Genomic DNA, 18,096 nt, shown 5'->3' on the forward strand with positions numbered 1-18,096 from the left:
TAACGAGCTCTCAGATTAATTTTCATTTTGTGCAAGTAAAAACTAAACACTCAAAACATTTGTTTGTGGTGACAGACAACCTCGCTTCAAAGGAAAAGCAAACAGCAGCTTAATAATCGTCTTAGTTCTTTACTGAAGTTTACAATGAGCGGAGTGGGAGCTGGCCATCTGTTTGGGGTCTGGGGCGATGAGTTGCTTTGCTCAGAGTTGGGTGGGGTGCCTGCTCATCATCACCTGAGCAGAACGGGGCTGATTCTGGCCATGGGATGGTTGTACCGTCTGTGCAGCAGTTCCAAGACCAGAGTGAATAGGGTGTGTATAGGGAGCGTGAGTGGGTGTCTAGCGTTCATTTTTGTAAGTCTCCGGTTGCATGTTTATGTGTGAGCATGAGGGACGGAGTGTGTGACTGTGTTTGTGTATGACTGTTAGAGAAAAAGAGAGGTTAAGTTGTCTGGTTGCCATGGGTGAGTAGATGGTATGTTTTTCTTATTTCTGTAAACAGCACTCTAAACGCTTCTTTGTTATCTCAGAATTTGGTATCTCAGAAAAGGATGCTCCAAAAATTCTCAACTCTTAAGGTGCTCGCTCGGGCCATGAGTCGGGGGTGAGACAAATGTTTGTGCAACTTTGTAACTATGCCTATGTGTGAATAAAAATATGCTCCGAAGCTGAAAGATTTGGAGTCAGCTTGGAAACTCACACATGCAACTGCGTGTTCCGTCTGGCTCCTCTTTCTGCAGAAAGTGTAATCTGAAATACTCAACCGAATTTCCAGTCTGAGTTCTTTGGTCGATGTTAGTAAGCAAATTTACCTAAACAATGACTATGTATGTAAGGTGGGGTTTTGGACTCTTCCCTTCTCTTGGGTATTCTTGTGCTACTACACATCTTCGCCTGCCCTCCCCCTGCCACATTTGCTGCCGAGTGTGGAGCCTCGGTCTGCCAGCGTGTTCGTGGCTCCCAGTGTCAGGGGCCTTAAGATTTTTGGCATCTGTCTTTGCTCCCGGTGGCTGCCTGGGCTCAGATGGGTCACCGGCGGGTAGGGATGGGTACCGAATTCGGTACTTTTTAAGGTACCGACCGAATTCCATAGTACCGACCGAGCACCGATTCACGTCATTTCAAACGGTGCCTCGTTTCGGTACCCGTCCTTCATAACGAGAACTTGCCAAGACAGCTGCGCATGCGCAAGAGCGTTTTGTTGTCGCTTGCTGTGAACCAGTTGTAAACAGAGCAGCATGGTAGAGAGAACGCACGCTAGCGCTTGGGTCCACTTCACTAAATGTGATGGGTAACTGGATGATGAAACCAGCGACAACTATGTAAGTGAGACATCCTCATCTTAATCTGCTCCGGTAGGTAAATATAATTAGCTTGATATGTTAGCTTCCGTTTCGCTAATGGTGCGTTCGCTTTCTCCTCGGAACTCCGATTTTCCGAATAGAAGAACATGAACACGCTCTAAAGTTTGGTTCACTTTACTAAATGCAACGGGTAATTGGGTCAAGATGACACCAGCGACAATGATCTAAGTGTGAGGCACCATTGTTTTAATCTGCTCCAGCAGCTAAATAAACTGTTTAAGATATCGTTAGCTTGATATGTTAGCTTCCATTGCTACCACTGTTATCAGCTAATGGTGCGTTCGCTTTCTCCTCGGAAATTCTAACTTCCCAGTAGGAAAAATCAAATGAAAAAAGATGGCAAAAGGAATGAAGATACACAGTAAATTTAGTTCACAGTAAAGATGTTTGCTTCAGTTTAATCATCAGCTTATAAAACTACAAGGACGATGTTAAAATACAAACAGTTGTATGTTATTTATCGTGATATTTATCAAATATTGTTATATTGAGAAAAATATATATTTAATTATAAAAGAGAATTAAAATAATAAACACTCAAAAGTATCGAAAATTGGTACTGTTAAGTACCGGTATCGATTCGTAGGTACCGGTAATTAGTACCGGATCGATTCAAATGTCAAAGGTACCCATCCCTACCGGCGGGGTTGGTCGCCCCTGGGTCCCGGGGCACTGGGTCCCAGGCTCAGTCGACTTAAGAGGTGGGGGGCTCTGGGCGGGCCTGGGGGGCTTGCCGTTGTTATCTCCTGGGACTCTGTCGGCTGCTGGTTGTGACCCCCGGGGCAGTCCTCTGCATCCCTTGAGCGGGGTTGGGGTTCTCTGGTGACAGTCTCCCTGGGGTCCCTGCACTCTGGGGCAGCTCCTGGAGCTCTGGGGCTTGGAGCTCCCTCCATCTTCCGCACATCTTTGGGGGCAGATCTGTGGCCCCTCACACTCACTATTGGACACTCTTATACAGAAATCTTACACATACAAGTGCGTGTACGCAAACAGGTGCTCACATGTTCCAAGCCATCTTCCAAGATGGCGGTGCACACGGCTGCAGCGGCTTACGGCTCAGTACTCCCTTTTTTTGTTTAGTTTGCTTAGTTTGTATGTCTTTCTTATTTTTTTCTGCACCATCGGCTCTACTTTCTAAGTTTTCTACACCCGCCAGAGCCTCATAGACATTGGTGATCAGCATCAAACATCTGTTTCACTGGACTTCCTTTGCATGCACAACATCCCAGATCATGTGGCGAGACCACCGGGCTCCCCGTGGACTGTTATCGGGACTAAGCGGAGGCGCAGACGAAGGGAAAGGAAGAAAAGCGGGGCCGCAGGTCCGGCATCATGCTGAGGCTAAAAAACAAACTACACAAGCCACCTCTGCCGAGCCTCTATCTCTCCAACGCTAAATCCCTCGTGCAAAAAACGGACTACCTGGAATTACAACTAGTGGGAAATCACTATGTTCGTGACTGCTGTGCCTTGATTATTACGGAAACCTGGCTTCACCCGGGAATACCCGATGCTAGCGTTCAGCTAGCAGGCCGCACTCTGCTTCGCTGGAACAGGAAAAAGGACTCCGGTAAGAGCAGAGGGGGAGGGCTCTGTATTTATGTGCATGAAAGCTGGAGTAACAATGGGACAATTATAAACAGTCACTGCTCCCCGAACCTCGAGTACATGTCGGTAAGATGCCTGCCTTTTTTTCTACAGAGAGAGCTAACAGTAGTGATCATCACCGCTGTGTACATCCCATCCGATGCCAACGTAAACACGGCGCTCTCTATCCTGCTGAACACCATTAACGAACAGCAGCGGGCCCACCCAGATGGGGTTCACATTATTGCAGGTGATTTTAACAAGGCCAACATAAAGACTGTACTCCCAAAGTTCTATCAGCATGTCAAATGTCCCACCAGAGGAGAAAACACTCTAGATCATGTTTACTCCAACATCAAGCATGCATATAGAGCCATACCCCTCCCCCACTTCGGTCAGTCCGACCATCTCTCTCTCCTGCTCTCCCCAGCCTACACCCCCCTCAGGCGCAGTGCCAGGCCCACCACAAGGACTGTTACAACCTGGCCAGAAAATGCTCTCAACAAATTACAAGACTGCTTCACAGAGACAGACTGGGACATATTTGAACACCAGGACCTAGAAACTTTCACAGGATCAGTACTGGACTACATCAAGTTCTGTACTGCAAATGTGACAGTGGACAAAAGCATTTGGGTTTTTCCAAATCAAAAACCCTGGATGACCAGCGAGGTCCGCTCACTCCTCAAAGCCCGTGATGCTGCCTTCAGGTCAGGTGACAGAGCTCTGTACAGGGCTGCTCGAGCTAACCTGAAAAGGGGGATTAAAAAAGCCAAGTCAGACCACAAAAGGAATATCGAGTCCCACCTGTCCAGCAACAACACACGAGAGGTATCGCAGGGAATGCGAGACATCATCAACCACAGAAGCAGCACTGCAAAAATTGAAAACCTGAGTATGCAGCTGGAAGAGGAAATAAACAGCTTCTTTGCCCGCTTTGAAACACCACAGCAGCAACACTCATCTGCTTCAGCCCTGCTACCATCCTCATCTGGTTCTTACACCGCTCCACTCACTGTAACGAAGCATGATGTCAGACGTGTGCTCCTAGCAGTGAACCCCAGGAAGGCGGCCGGTCCAGACGGAGTACCTGGCAAAGTACTAAGAGCATGCACACACCAGCTCAGCCTCATCTTCACCAGAATCTTCAACCTCTCACTGGATCAGGCAGCCATCCCGTCCTGTCTAAAATCAGCCACAATCATCCCAGTACCGAAGAAGTCTCCCATCTCCAGCTTAAATGATAACCGCCCTGCGGCCCTCACACCGGTAATCATAAAATGCTTTGAGAGACTTCTCCTTCAGCACATAAAGGATCACCTCCCCCCAGAATTCGACCCCCACCAGTTTGCATACCGTGCACACAGATCAACAGAAGACGCCATTGCCACAGCCCTCCACGCTGTGCTGAGTCACCTAGACCAGCGGCAGAGCTACGTCCGAATGCTCTTTGTGGACTACAGCTCAGCCTTTAATACAATCATCCCGGACATCCTCATCAACAAACTGGTCACTCTTGGCCTCCCTCCTCTCACATGTGCCAGGATAAAGGATTTCCTCACAAACCGGCCCCAGACTGTGAGACTCGGCCCTCATCTCTCCCCCACTCGCACACTGAGCACCGGCTCCCCACAGGGCTGTGTGCTGAGCCCCCTCCTGTATTCTCTCTCTTTTTTTTTTTTTTACCATGTCCTGTCTGGCTGTGAAGCAAACAGAATTGATGTCTGAATGCTGGTAACAAGCCTTACAGATTTACACTCAGGTGGAGCATCAAAGCGTCTGCTTTTAATGTCACGCCGGATACTTAAAACTTTATTGTTATTGTTTTTGAATGCTTTGTAATTCCGACTAGACACGGAGACAGAGGTGAAAGAGAAAGGAAAATAGAAGGTGGGGAGAGAGGAGGGGGGGGGGGGTCCCACAAAAATAAACAATAATGAACAAGAGTCTTCTTCTAGACCTGCAGAAAAAGACAAAAAAAAAAAAGCAAAAGGACAAAAAAAATGGGATACAACAACAATACAACAAGATCAAGCTATCACTGCGTCAACTTGATGAAGAAATATATAATCAACATTGCTTGACTGAAGAATCACGATAATAAATCACAGTGCATTAAGTGCCCACCATAGTCTTAAGACCTGTGTTTAACGTGCCCAAGCCCATACTTTTGAGAGCACCATGTGAGCACCTGTGTGTGTACACGTGCTTGTTTATGTAAGGTTTCTCTATAGGAGCGTCCAACAGAGTGTGAGGGACCACAGATCTGCCCCCCAAAGATGCACAGGAGACGGGGGGAGCTCCAAGTCCCAGAGATCCAGGCGCTGCCCCAGAACACAGGAACCCCAAGGAGACTGCAACTAGAAAGGCCACCGGCCCCCTCGAGAGGCACAGAGGATCGCCCCAGGGGGCCACAACCAGCAGCCGGCAGAGTCCCGGGAGACATCAGCGGCAAGCCCACAGGCCCGCCCGCAGCCTCCCACCCCCTAGCCGGCCGAGCCCGGGACCCAGCGACCCGGGACCCAGGGGCGACCACCCCCGCCACGGACCCAGCAGAGCCCAGGGACCCAGACCCCACCAGGCAGCCACCGGGATCTATCAGGCAGATGCCAAAATCTTAAACCCCCTGGCCCGGTTGCCACGAACACTCAGGCAGACCAAGGCACAACCCCTCACACCAGGTGTGCAAGGGGGACGAATATCTATATCATCAAAAGAAGTTCCAGGAGAGGGGAGGAGTCAAAGGCCCCACCTGACATTTACAGTCATACACAAACACTAGAGCTGAGGAAAATAATCAAATAATCGATGCATCGGGATGCGGACATAAACGATTCTGCATCGTAGAGGAGTACGCCATAATCGATTATAGTGGAATGTAGTTTTGTTTTTTTAATGGCGGCACCAGCGCAGATCCAAATCTGTCAGAGTGAGTGTCCTCCACATTTACCAAGTGGTTCCGCCTTAATGTGGTACTGCAGGGCTGAGCCCTTGAGTTGTAACCTGAGACCGAACTGGAACCGAATCAGCCCGACCGGTTCTGTTGGATTTGGGCCGTGAATTATGTTAAAGGCACAGTACGCAGGATGACGCCGTCAGGGTGAGGAGGAGATTTTTAAATTCGAACGGCTGTTGCTCACTCCCCCGCCCTTCCTGAAAGAGCCGAAAGCCACACCTCCCAATGTGCACGCGCAGGAAAAGCAGAGTCAACATCGGAGCATTGCTTCTTGTAAAAGAGCTGAGCTAGTGTTAGCAATGGAGTTATCTGAGGTAAGAAAGTTGTATTTAACCAGCACATTAAAAACTTACTGTTTACAAAAGGCATTTTATAAAGAATATCTATAAATATATTTATATTTTAAAATACCAGTAACAGTTGGCAATCTATATTGTAAATAAAATTAATCCTATCAAATTGTTAGCATTTATTAGGAGTAATTAGCTTATTTTTAATTGCTTTGCCATTCAGGATGGGATGAATATATCAAAGCATATAAATAATTTATGTGGAAATCATGAATAAACACTGCATTCTGTGTAGTCCTCCTATAATCATGGTTGTTTTCATAGGGTTTCTGGTTATTGTTGCTTTAGCCCACATTTTGACTAGATGTAAACCTGATGTGTCAAAATTGATTAATATGCAAGAGTACTTTTTATATTAGTATAATTTTTTTTATTCTAATACAATTTAGAGTTCAGTGATTGAGGAATCCTCTGAGGAAGAGTTTGAACCTCCTAATGCATCCTCAAGACGTGGTGCAAAAAGGAGATGCCCACCATCATCTCAAAGCCGTGGTGCATCCAGAGGCCGTGGTGTGTCTAGAGGCCGCGGTGCATCCAGAGGCCGAAGAAGTGCGAGACACTCAGCTGTGGACCTTGGAGATGAAGATCTCTCTCGAGTTCAGAATCTTCGTTCCGAGCGAATAGACTTTGAACGTGTAAGCATAACAAAATTACACTAAATGATCCTAAAAACTGTTGCTGTAGCATCTCTTTCCACTTTTGTAGCAACGCATACAGAACCTGAACCCTCAGCAGGCTATTGACATCCTTACCATGGTGCTGGACAGACACTGGTGTTCTCTTTGATGTACTTGCCCTCTCTGGTCCACCTGCCACAACACCTCAACATTCAATCAACCTTCATGGTGTGTATGCTCCCACTGCAGAGATATGCCAACTGATTTGGAAAAGAAATGCTGCCAACAGCCTCCCCAGACATGTATTTCAACTGTACCACACATGGAGGAGTTTATTTTGCAAAATGGTGTTCTTCGCCTGGCCAGAACATTGTGGAATGAGTTTCGAGCAGTTTATGATGACCCGGACCCTGGTGAGGACAACAGACAGTTCCGCCATGCAGCTTACAGACAGTTTGTAGCATGGCAGCATGGAAAACTTGGTGGAGGACGCAGAGTAGAAATCCCAAGCTGCGTTGTCTGGAGGATAAGGGAAAAATTCCCTGACCCCAATGGTAACTACACTGGTTTTATCCCAAGACGATTGTAAATAAATGTATATATTTGATGTTTTACATAAGTTTGTTTTTTATATAGTTTTGTTTGATGCTCTAATAAAGTGTTATAAAGCATAACTCTCTGTTGCATTTGTAAAAATACCATAAGTGTTAAAACTCCTGCACAACAACAAAAACTTATGTCTACCTCCAACATTTTACATACATTTTTAAATTATTAGTCCTTATTTCCCCAATATATATCTTTATTTTAAAAAAAATAAATAAATAAAACACAGGAAACAAAAATAAAGAAGGTTTTGGGTTTTCTCTTGCCTCCCCCAACACCTATGTCTGTGGCAAAGTTTTACCTGTAAATAAAACATAAACTCAATTAGCAATGGACTATTGTGTGGAAGATGTAAGGCAGATAATGTTTTATTTTACCATCACCGCGAGTCCGTAGGTGTTGTAGAAGTTCCTCTGTTGATGGTGCAGGGACTTCGGACAGCAAACCGTAACGCCTTGGATCCTCAGGCCTTAGCTTGTAGCGTCGAGGAAGATCTTTCTTGCTTGTCAAACGTTGGTTGACGATCATGGTTTGGATCTCTGGGATGTAGGAGTAGTCTTTTGCCACCTTCTCAGAATACAGCCTCCAGCATCTTGATTTTTTGTTGAATATTTTATGGTATCTGAAATGACACATGCCATAACTTGTAGTAGAGCCCTGCACTGAAGCCCTAGGCCCTCGGGCCGGGCTCCTTTATTTTTAAACGAATTCATTAAAAAAATTGAAACACTTAAACCAGGGGTCGGCAACCTGTTCCCATCAAAGAGCCATTATTACCCGTTTCCCAAAGTAAAGAAAACACTGGGAGCCACAGCAGCCGCGGCGTTGTGGGCGGGGCCTACCCTCAGACAGCTGAGAGCTGCTCACAACAGGTGACAGCAGCCAGTACCGGTCGCTCGTGTACGTCAAAGTTATCTTTCATAAGACGATAATCAATAAAATTATTTATATAAAGTGGATCCAGAAGTTGTAGCCTGTATGCCTACAATATTTTGATATTTTTCACCCTGTTGGTGGTGTTACTGAGCAGGTGCCACTTTTGTCATACGTTTCTTTTTAACACATGTTTAGACTGTTCAGAATACAAATCCAGGCTTTGTCACGTTTGATTGTTGTAATTAAACTTTGTAGGCGGCTCTCTGTGCTTGTAAAATAATGAATGGATATTTAAATAAAATGCTTTATATTTTACTGAATTAATTTTACATCTGTAAGTCAATTCTAAATGTAAAGATTGTCTGCGTAAACCTGAACAGGCCCAATCCAGTCTGACTGTGAGACCGGGTTGACGGGTCACGCTTGTGCGTAATCATAGGCGCTTCCTGAGCTGAAGAGGATGTGAGATTCTGGGCTTCTCCTCAGACAGTCTCCTGGATGTGTCGCCACATTGGAAACAGGAGCAAGCACTATTCAGCCAAAGTTTCATAATCAGGGAACATTTCCTAAGTGACAAGTCTCTCTGAGAGACCGGGTTTGGAAAACACTCGCTTCAGTGGGAGGAACCTTCCCGCATGCGCTCTGGTTCTGCAACGCTCTCCAAGCCAATCTCCACAACTTCAGCTCGCTGTGCAACATACGTACACGCTGACAGCGAGCTGCGCTGAGCAGTGTCCAGCTCAGATGTTCAGATGGGAATCTTTTCTTGGGTGATTTAGCTACATCTGCAATGTAAGTAGAATAAAATGTCAGTGCGTCTGCATGCGTCGGGGTAATTCTTTCTATTCTTTCTCCGTCAAAATAAACGGTCAAATACGGAAACTATCCGGTCAACACAAGCCCTGCTTTTAACTGTTCTGTTTTCTTGTGAAAATTGTTGGAAAGAGATCAAATTTAACTTGATTACCACCAGAGCCTGCGCCGTTATCTCTGTGACGGTAAATGAGGGAAAAACAAATTGATCGGATCCTGCACGTCTTTTAACACATTGGTCAGGATTGACGCACTTTGTTTTCATTTAGTTGGTCAAAAAAAAGTCGGGCTCGGGTCGGGCCAGAGAATCCTGAAAACCTTTTCGGACCGGGTCGGGCTGGGGCTCCACCCCCTCGGGCCGGGCCGGACACGGGCTCAGATTTTAGGCCCGTGCAGGGCTCTAACTTGTAGTATACAACAAATTAGCTGAAAAAGTGTTTTAAATTAAAAGTAAATTAGGTAAGCCCCACCTGGAGGCACTATTATTGAAAATGTGGTGTTTCTGTTATTCTACAGTTGGCCACCTGACAGCATGTTGTTAAACCAATATGTAGCAGTTAGGAGCGTTGTGGTTGTTCATCTGAGGAAGTTGTTAATAAAAAATGAATCATGAATTCATGAGTGTATGTTTCATTTAAAATATAAATAAATAAATACATACTGTATCGATCCATCTGCTCTCCTCTTCACTTCTCGATGTGAGTGGTGATTGTAGTCCAGTGCAGCAAGCAGTATCCGTGCCTCGTAAACAGGTGGGATGTAACTGAATCTTTTGCTTGCATACATTAGGAGATGGTTGTGAAACGCCTCCAAATTTGCTGTAGATCTAAAACAAGAATTTAACATTTAGAACAATTATATTATTATTTATAGCTATAATTAAATACAGTACCCGAATTTCAAATATTTTGGGACTTCTTTCAGCCAGCGTTCACTGAGAATGATGTCACTGAGGGCTTTGTGAGGAGTGGAGCCTTTCTGAATCCAGTCTCTCTCTCTGTCACTTAGTAAAGGATCATGCTGACAAGCATCCAGAGACCACTCATGTTCTCCAGTAACATGATGGAGTAGACCGATCCACATGTCCTAAAAGACATGTGGCGATTAGTTACATTCACTTTTTTTTTATATGAAAATACAAATAATGTACTTACAAAAAACTCATAAGTGTTCGCCGACTTGCAGCAAAACCAAAAATGGTTACAGATATCTTTGTTCCACTGTAATAAAATGGAACATCCCCTTTGCTGACCTGCCTGTTAAAAAATATATATAAAGTCCATCAAAAGCATCGTTATAGTTATTATATATTATAATTGCCACGTACCGCATGTATTTTTTTGCTCAGGTTCTTTGCACCATGCCACATGTCATAGGTGTGCTCAATTCCACTGTCTTTGTACTTTCCTTTTCCTGACACAGATAAATGAACTGTAAGGCAATACTAATAATGGTTAAAGATGTGTGTTTTGTGCAAAACTGTGTTATACTTACGGAAAAGAGCAGATATTTGTGAATGGGCATCAGTGCAAACTTCTGATAGTTTCACTTCTTGGCTAACCTTGTCAACACTTCTGATGAAAGCCTCCCTCTCCATTATTGTTGAACTCCTCTGAGTTTCTCTCTTATCGACGTTTTCAATGGAGAGTATTTTTCTGGTGTCATTGTGCATCAAAGTGTATGTACAGTACTGTGCGCAGAAGCCAGGACTATCCATTCTCCCATCACCTGTTGGAGCAGATTTTAGGCATAACTATTTGTTGTTTAAAATATTGCATAACATTTATTACATAGATAAAAATACCAACACACCTAGTGCAACAACATGTCCTCTTTCTTTCACCTCAGAAATAATATCTGTCCTTTTTTCAGTCCAGTATTCTTTTATGGTGTCCACACAATATGCATTTTGGACTGAAAAAAAAAGTGTTGCGGGTCACCATGCCCATATTCATGTATTTAAACATGAGGGCAATTTTTGCAAAATTGTTGCCTGACAGGAGTATATTTGAAGAGAGCATAAAATCTCCAGCTTGCATCCCAAATTTGAACGTTGGCTGAGAATTCCACTGCCAAACAACGTGGCTCTTGGGACAACACTGTAAAAGACAGAAATATTAGCAAATATCTTGGAAGGTTTAGGTTGAAGGATTGTTATGTACAAGAACATACCCATTTGACAATCATAGCTGTTCCTCGTGAAGAAATGTTGATAATGAATGGTGCAGAGGCACCACATTCCTCAGATGTTTGTGGGTCTTTCTCCGTACATACTTGGACTGGCAAGAGAAGGAACTCTGCAAGCTGCTGCATACACTTGTGGTACACCATGGAAACCGGTTGACCAATTATGTCTCCAGGAATGTTGACCACTACTTTATCTGGTACAGGTGTTGCATCAGTTGCTTCTGGGATATTACAGTCATGAACTGTATCCACAATGTTAATTTCTTGCAGAGTCTCAAGTTGTAATGTTTTTTGTAATGCCGCTCCAGTCCTGTGAACAAAAGCTTTTTATTAACTATGCGCTATTGCAGTTTTATAGAATGTTAAACGAAAGGAATTACCTTATGTGTGTATAAGGTGTGTAGTCCTCATCACCGCTGTCATCAGTACCGCTGTCCATCTCGATGGTTTTGTCCTCCTCTGAAGACGAATCAACTTCTGGCTCTCTGTTTGGTGACCATGTGTCATCTGATGAATCTATCCTGAATATACGCAATATAAAGTTTTTAGTATGGAAAATTAGACACATTTTATTAACATCTGAATACTTACACAGAGTTTTGAATATTGTTGAACTCTTCCTCATCAATGTTTGCTTCAATTCCCACACAAGATAACCTAAAAAAATAATTATTGTTTACTTTTCCTGACAAATGTGACAGCCAAATACAGATACAACCTTGTACTTACATTTGTGAAGATCCTTCTTTTTTAGTTTCACCTTGTTCCATCACCTCCTCCAAATTAACATCCCTATGAAAATAAAATACAAGCACATGATTAGAATCAATACATATTTTATCATTTTGAAGGTAATAGAGCTTGTCTATTGGCCGTCATCATCACCCTCTCCTCATTTTTCTCCCTCTACTTATTACGCATTTCTCTGTGGATCCACTGAATTCCTTCTTTACAAATAATTTCCTGTCTCTCTCTTTACATTTTAAAAACACAATTGCGTTATTTTTTTTCTCATAAACTTTGAAATAAAAATATAATTTTTTAAAATATGTTTAATTTTGTTGTTGTGAAGTGCCTCAAGAGTTTTATCTTGAGAGGTGCTATATAAAATGTAGTTTTACTATTTATTTCTATACATTTTCTATAGTCATTCATTATCCCATTTCTAGAATTTTTTCAAAATAATCCACCACTAACTTAAAACAAACAGAGGCAAAATTATAATATTCCTGGTTTATAGGCAGCTATTTACCTTTCAGATGACTCTCCATGAATGCTAGACAGAGCTGGCACTGGTGTTGGAGAAATAAACAGTTGGCGCTTCAATGGTGTAGATGTTGATGCCTCATATTTGGACTGATGACTGTCAAAAACAAAGCCCAAAAATTAGTGATCACAAGCTAAACAAGTCTCCCCAGCCTTCACAGATTTTTGCACGAGCTGATTATCATTCCTTTTATTTTAATATGGAGTTTTCACGTAGGTAAGACCACAAACTCAGACAGTAATCTGTACACGTGGCCCACCCAGGTTAGCACAATATGTTCTTCGGTGCTAATGGAAACGTAAGGTTTTGGATACGTTCCTGATCAATCACACCTAATTCTAACTGCTGAATCATCTCCTCAGACTTCTACAAGTGCTACATGAGCTGCTGATTACTCATTTTAATCAAACACGCAGCTCAGGAAAGTGTAAACATCTAATTCAGCATTCAAGATGCTAACTGAACCCTGCTAACGGGGAAGTTATAAACAAGAGCTTAAAACAATACACTGATATGGCCTATAGTTAAACGCCACACTAATCATTAGCTCCCATATAAAAAAAACTAAAATCCCCTTTCGTTACTCAAACTTCTTCAAAAAATAGCATTAATTGTTCGACTAGCATCGATTCATGTCGACTTAGCATTCAAGCTAATGCTACATTAGCCAATAGGACACCAAGCATACAAAGCTGGTTTGCTCTATTACTTCTTTCAGTGAAAGAAAGATTTGAAGTAAATGTATCCGAAAAACAATAAATAACTTACCTGTCTAAAAGATACTTTGCCAACTCTTCATCCGTTTTCAGGCCGTGTAGATCACGAAAATCTCTCCATCGTTTAAAACAATCTCCAATGTTAATTCTACTCAACTGTCTCAAACGTCTTACAACCACTTTTGAAGAAGGGCTTTTAAACTTTTTAAATGTTTTTTGAGATGTGGAAGGCAGTCGAGGAATCGGTAATTTGGGGTTTTGTTGCTCCATGTTTCTGCAGTAAGCCGAGTGAGGCGCGTGACACTGTTGTGCACGCTGAGATCTAATGCTCGTGCTCGATGACTGACAGCTGCCCCCTGGTGGAAACGCAGCGCTATTGGTCAACGCGTTAGGCTTGCAGAAATATTGGCTGAGCTCTACAGGGCAGGGGAGGGACTTAGGAGAAAATTGAAATATTAAATATTATTTACTTTTTTAAATAAAATTGGGTCAGATGGTCAAAATAAAACATTTTTAAAGTTATTCTACATTTAAATCTTGCAGACTGTGCCTTTAACTGAGCGGGTTGTCATGCGGCGCGCTCCGCTCGCACAGCAACTGAGAGGGGGGAGGGGGGGGGGACTGCTCACACGAGAGGATCGGAGGACGCCCCTCCAAACCGATGCTCCAAACACGCATTATTATTTTCATAATTTAATTATTATTTCTCCTGGAAGCGCTCAGTCAGACTGCTTGTTGTAATGTAGGGAGATCCGGTCTTGGGGAGGGGGCGGGGTCAATGACGGCGGCTGCAGCGTGATCGTCTGTATTTTATTTTGGGACACGGAGAAATTAAAAGGAGAGAGAAATAGAAGAAAGAAGTTCTTGTTCCACTTTATTCTTTTGTTTCATGATGATAAACTGATGTTAAATTCTATTTTAAAAAACCGGGAGGAAGCTTTGGTTCATTTTAAGTTACAGGAGGTCTTGTCTCTATCTGCTCCTCCGAATGGACATGAGGGTTACATGGTGAGGGTCACACAGGACAGGTCAGTGGAAAGGTTTGTAGTTAGCTGGTTAGTGAAGGAGATCCATCACCTGGGTAATTTAATCCTAATCCAGCCCACAGCCTTCTGCTGGTGTTATTATCAGAAAGAATAAAACACACATCTTAAATATTATTGGAAGTGTAGAATTTGTTTTATGTTTTATTTTCTGCATCAAACAGAACTTGATTCATTCTCCAACATTTCAGAAACGAACCACTGGGTTCAAATAAAATAAACTAAGTCAAACATTTCATTTGGTGTTATTTCTGACACCCTTCAACTGTGGCATGAATATCTGACTCTAGAGCTGCTCAGAGACATTAAACACTCATATATGAACCCATTATTGTATCTCATTATTACATTATGTTGTGTCCTGTGGGTTTTCAGTACTTTTTTAGATTTTGTGAGATTTTGTAAAGCGTGTTTTCTCAGCTTGAGGCGTGGTGTTGAAAGAGGAAACAGATGTTTTGCTTTGTTAAATCTTCTTAAATGTTTAAAATGTTTTGTCCTAACCTGTTGTGAATGGAGAGCTTTTGAGGGCTGACAGGTTGTATCAATTACGTTTTTGATTTAAAAAAAAGCAATTATCTGACATGTTCTATTTATCGATGAAAACAAATCAATATGAAATAATCGTGATGCATCGTGATGCATCGGGATATCGAATCAAATTGAATCGTTGACCCAATAATCGTAATCGAATCGAATTGGGAGACAAGTGAAGATTCACACCTCTAACAAACACAGTCACACACTCCCTCCCTCATGCTCACACATGCACATACAACCCAAGACTTACAAAAATGCACGCCGGACACCCACTCATGCTCTCCATACACACCCTATTCACTCTGGTCCCGGTACTGCTGCACATGGGGTACAACCATCACCGGTAACCAGAGTTTGACCCTTTCTGCTGGGGTGCTGATGAACAGGCTCCCCCGCCCAAAGCTGAGCACAGCAACCTACCACCCCAGACCCCAACCAGATGGCCAGATCTCCCTCCTAGCCTCCAGCCCCAGGAAGCCAAGCAACAACAGAAGTGGCTAAGACCCCTAGTCTCCCTCCGCCTGCTCCAATATAGTGTTGTGTGATTATGAGCTGTATTCCATGGCTGTGGTGAGCGGGCAGTGTGGGCATCATCCGGCCTATGCCAGCTGATGCCACCGCACCACCCCACTTACACCCTCAGCCCTCTGTGTCTAAAGCCCCATTCCCACCTGTACCGGGTCGGCCCGGGCCGGGTAGCCCCAGTCGGCCCCAGCCTGGCCCGGTTGATTCCACACATCCTTGCCTTAAGCCCATGTGGGCTGATTCTACCCACCAACCAGAGGCTTGCTCTAATGGAAGGTGTGAATGGGCTGATTCTACCCACCAATCAGAGGCTTGCTCTAATGGAAGGTGTGAATGGGCTGATTCTACCCACCAATCAGAGGCTTGCTCTAATGGAAGGTGTGAATTTGCTGTCAGCAGTGGGCGTGTTGGCCCTGGTCGGCCTGAAGCAGTACCCCTTGGGAAGAGGGCCGAGAATGAGCCTTGGTTGGCCCGGGAAAATTCCAGGCCACCCAGATATGTAAACAACCTACGCTACCCGGCCCGGGCCGACCCGGTACAGGTGGGAATGGGGCTTAAGTGCGGTTTAAAATTGGAAGTGGGCACCGGCACCCGGGAGGAGGCTGAGATATCCCCCTGCCAAATGCCGTTGAATGTGCTCACTCCCAAGGCCCTAAGTGTGTGTTTGTGTGGAATGTCGTCAGTGGAAGTGTATAAGGTGCAAATAAAGTTGGGGGGCAGGTTGCCACAGGAATGCGGAAATGGGATCCATACCTGCACTCCCTGACTTGCCCACCCCCCAAGGTCCTATGTGTATGTTTGTGTGATGATGTGAGGGAGCAGGAGGAGAGAAATATGCGGGGATGGGGAGGAATGGCTGGTTGGGCTTAGCCCTCCAGGGAGCCAGCTCCCCTACTGGCCCCAATAGGCACCTCTGTTGTCAAACTGCCACCCAGGGCATGGAGACCCCAGCCCATCCTGCCAGGGCCCAAAGCAGCAGCATTACAGAGCCTCACGGAGTCCGAGGGCACCAACCCAGCCCCACCCCATCAGAATATCTATGCCCATCCCTGCATTTGCACAACTTCCAGAATATATAAGACATGGGACATCCAGGTAAGGTTGGGTCCTCCCCCTCCTGGACCTCCCCCTCCCCTGTGATGGAACGGCAGAGGAGCCAAGGTCTACCTGAGGCCCCCGAACCCGGGCCAGGCACTGCTGCATGTTCCTGCCTTCTTCCCGGCAGCATACATATTAGGACCCGACCCCCAAGGCCCCGCCCAGATCCCCACACGTGGCCGACCACCCCCAAACCCCGAGCCCCTAGGCCCCCACCCAGACCCGCCCAGGGGCAATGCAGCAGCCAGGCAATGACCCATGGTCACCGCCAAGATCCCCAAGGGGCCCCACTCACAACCGCCAGCAGTCCACCCCCCAAGGCAACCCAAGCACCTCCAGAGGGGGGGGCAATGGCCCCCCAGTCCCAGACACCCCCAGTGAACCCACCTCCAGGGAACATCCGGGTACTCCAAACTCAGACCCCCCCCCCCACACACACACACACACACACACACACACACACCATCCCGCAGAACAACATCAACGGCCCCCCACCCTTGCTATGTGATGGAACCGATCAAAGGAGCCCAGAGAGATTGATCTGAAGTGGAAGCAGAGGCTATATCAAGTGTAATATGATCTAACAAAAGATTTCTATACTGGTTAATGCAAAGAGTTTCTCTATTTTTCCAATTCAAGAGGATAGTTTTCTTAGCGATGCATATGGCAGTCAGAACCACGTGAACCACAGATGTTTCAATCGGGACATCGTCCAGAATTCCCAGTAAACAAAGAGATGGGGTGGTTGGGATATGACATTTCAGAGACTTTGACAGGTCTTCACACACTCTACCCCAAAATTCCTGGACAGGTGGACAGGACCACAGTGCGTGAATGTAATTGTCAGGAATGTTGTTTGTGCAGTGTGTACAGGTGTCAGATGACACAAACCCTATCTTGAACATCCGATGACCTGCATAGTGTACTCTGTGTAGAATTTTGTACTGAATTAATTGGAAATTGGAGTGTCTGATCATTTTAAAAGTTTTTAAACAAGTTTGGGACCAGAAGTTCTGGTCAAAGCTAACTGATAGATCCACCTCCCATTTTTCAATAGGGATTACTATTCTATTGTCTATTTTGGACAGTGTCTTATAGGGCTGATCGATTATGGCAAAAATAATAATCACAATTATGGTGACTGAAATTGAGATCACGATTATTTAGGACGATTTTTCTATTTATGTTGATTTTATTTGTTTTTATTCAGTCATAAAATTGCTCAGGGCACAATTAGGACAAAAATAAAAAAGAAACAAGATGATCACTAAAATAACTCCTGATTCCCAGTATAAAAAGACCAATATACTTATAGCTCATAGTTTATGACCCAAGGGCTATAGACCTTGGTTTAACTCATTTAAGTCTAACCAGTACAGACCCAAATACCAATATCTTGCAAATACTGACAGCAAGAATTATACAGTGGCATTTATAACAAATAAATGCAAATAAATTGATGTTCACAAAATGTTGCATAACATTTATTGAAGTTGTGTCAAGGTGCTGTAGGAGAATACACTAGCACCGTGTCCTCAGAGAGATTAGTTATTT

At 44.4% G+C, this 18,096-nt stretch overlaps 2 protein-coding genes across 3 annotated transcripts in view; both read right to left on the reverse strand.

Annotated features, from left to right (window-relative positions):
• LOC129156059 (zinc finger protein ZFP2-like) overlaps positions 1-18,096 on the reverse strand; it is a 39,518-nt gene that overhangs the window by 6,453 nt on the left and 14,969 nt on the right. The gene's annotated exons all lie outside the window — the stretch shown is intronic.
• On the reverse strand, positions 6,937-16,657 carry LOC107376739 (uncharacterized). Of its 2 annotated transcripts, none has more exons than XM_070547967.1 (8): positions 10,982-11,293; positions 10,664-10,897; positions 10,497-10,582; positions 10,324-10,425; positions 10,062-10,255; positions 9,831-9,995; positions 7,858-8,102; positions 6,937-7,781 (listed from the first exon to the last, which is right to left on the reverse strand). In XM_070547967.1, the coding sequence occupies exons 2-8, from the start codon at positions 10,884-10,886 to the stop codon at positions 7,759-7,761; spliced, it is 1,038 nt and encodes a 345-aa protein (XP_070404068.1). In that variant the 5' UTR covers positions 10,887-10,897; positions 10,982-11,293; the 3' UTR covers positions 6,937-7,758. The 2 variants fall into 2 exon arrangements, with proteins under 2 accessions (XP_070404068.1, XP_054591657.2); XM_054735682.2 differs by lacking the exons at positions 6,937-7,781; positions 7,858-8,102; positions 9,831-9,995; ... (1 more) ...; positions 10,324-10,425; positions 10,497-10,582 and adding exons at positions 11,342-11,666; positions 11,737-11,877; positions 11,948-12,013; ... (1 more) ...; positions 12,609-12,719; positions 13,392-16,657 and having other exon boundaries at positions 10,770-10,897; positions 10,982-11,268.

Source organism: Nothobranchius furzeri, chromosome 2, assembly GCF_043380555.1.
Source record: "Nothobranchius furzeri strain GRZ-AD chromosome 2, NfurGRZ-RIMD1, whole genome shotgun sequence".
NCBI classification, from domain to species: Eukaryota; Metazoa; Chordata; class Actinopteri; order Cyprinodontiformes; family Nothobranchiidae; genus Nothobranchius; species Nothobranchius furzeri.